We start from the raw sequence: 1,620 nt of genomic DNA, 5'->3' as shown, positions 1-1,620 counted from the left end.
TACATTAATTTACCAACTTAAATTAAAAATCTCCCCAAAATACAACCTTCACCTTATTAATTAAATAATTAATTATATATAGGGTTATTACGACACTACCCTTAGCGTGGGAAAAGACCATTTTACCCCTAGAACCTACAAATCTAAGATTTTCCCTTTTTAAGTCTGATAAAGACTGCTTAAAGTAAATCTTCATATTCGAGATCCCTACATGGTTGGACCCAACCTTTATTAGCTCAAATAACTCCCAAGTTAGTTGGCTTGGCTGTAGAAAGGGTATAGTTGTCTGGTTCTATGTGCGTCAATCTGTGTGAATCCGACATCATCGTAGGCATTCTAGACACATTAAGCATTACTTAGCATATTAATTTTTAGGGTAGTTACATTATCCCCCCCCCCATTATGAACATTCGTCCCCGAATGACACTACTCTTTACTAACAATAAATAAGTCATCTATAGAATGTATGCCTACATAGGTAATTCAATACTCCCCATTGGTGAATATCTGATTTACATATAAACATGATGGTGCACATCTTTGAAACCTACTAGCAGCTTCACATTAATAGACTAAGGAACTATTTCCCAAACAAGTCTCATCAAAGTATACAACATAAGTAAACATGTAAGTCATACAAATCAGCAACCAACGTGATATATCAAACATATTAACCTCATATTAGTGCATAAACACCATATATAGTCAAATACATGAAAGACTAATTAAGGCTATGCACCCGAGACTTCACCAGAGATGCCATCCCCTGCACCCCTAAACTTGAGTGCGAAGAATCGTTGCCTCCTGGGAGCCTCTTCACTTGGACAATTAGGTTGAAATCTCTCCTTCCCTTGTTCTTGACTCCTCCTATTTGGACAATCCTTCACCATGTGAGCTGGTCTGACACAACTGTAACAAACATTAGTGCTTATCACACTCTCCTCCATGTAGTTTTCCATACTTCCTGCATGGTGGTCTCTCTTGAGGTGTATCTACTTCATTGTTTCTCTTAACTATGGACTCGAAATTCCTATCATAGCGACCCTTGGATGAACTTGACTCCCCTTTATGGTAGAGTCCCTTCTTAAACCTGGGGTTATCCCTGATTTCAATACTACTCATCCTTGAAAAATTCTTCTCGACTTGCCTAGACCAATTCCCTGCCCTAGTGTGCTTCCTCTTTCTGCTTTCCTCCACTTGCTGGACATGGACCATAAGCCTGGAGAGGTCCATGCTGTCATGCAGCATATCTGCCCTACACTCCTTCTCGAGAACCTCAGTAATCCATGTCAAGAATCTACTCATCTCGTCTCTTCTGTTAGACATAAGAGAGGTGGCATACCTGGATAACTTCACAAACTTCGGGGAATACTCCCTGATTGTCATCGAACCCTATATAATGTTGATAAACTATTTAACCTTAACCTCTGTCATCTCCTTGGGGAAGAATCTCTCCAAGAAGGCTGTCTTAAAGGGCTCCCAAGTAACCGAAACTTCGCTCAAAGCTTAGCTATCCTGCCACATCTTGTACCAAGTCTGTGAAACATCCTTGAGTTGATAGGAAGCTAACTTTGTTTTCTCAGTATCTGTGGCCCCCATAGACACCAAGATCTTATGCAC

At 40.1% G+C, this 1,620-nt stretch overlaps 1 protein-coding gene across 1 annotated transcript; it reads right to left on the bottom strand.

Moving 5' to 3' along the window:
- Nucleotides 1–731: 731 nt before the first annotated feature.
- LOC138337925 (uncharacterized) lies at nt 732–1,386 on the bottom strand. The gene is made up of 2 exons (XM_069288365.1): nt 962–1,386; nt 732–909 (listed from the first exon to the last, which is right to left on the bottom strand). The coding sequence occupies exons 1-2, from the start codon at nt 1,384–1,386 to the stop codon at nt 732–734; spliced, it is 603 nt and encodes a 200-aa protein (XP_069144466.1).
- Nucleotides 1,387–1,620: the final 234 nt, after the last annotated feature.

The sequence above is a fragment of the Solanum lycopersicum genome, chromosome 8 (assembly GCF_036512215.1).
Source record: "Solanum lycopersicum chromosome 8, SLM_r2.1".
NCBI classification, from domain to species: Eukaryota; Viridiplantae; Streptophyta; class Magnoliopsida; order Solanales; family Solanaceae; genus Solanum; species Solanum lycopersicum.
This window is presented reverse-complemented; position numbering and strand designations above follow the sequence as displayed.

Excerpts from the sequence above, each read along its gene's own strand:
- LOC138337925 (XM_069288365.1), bottom strand. The coding sequence starts at position 1,386 with ATGACAATCAGGGAGTATTCCCCGAAGTTTGTGAAGTTATCCAGGTAT. Across the intron at positions 910-961 it reads GAGAGACCACCATGCAGGAA|TTGTGTCAGACCAGCTCACA; the intron begins GTATGGAAAACT and ends TGTTTGTTACAG.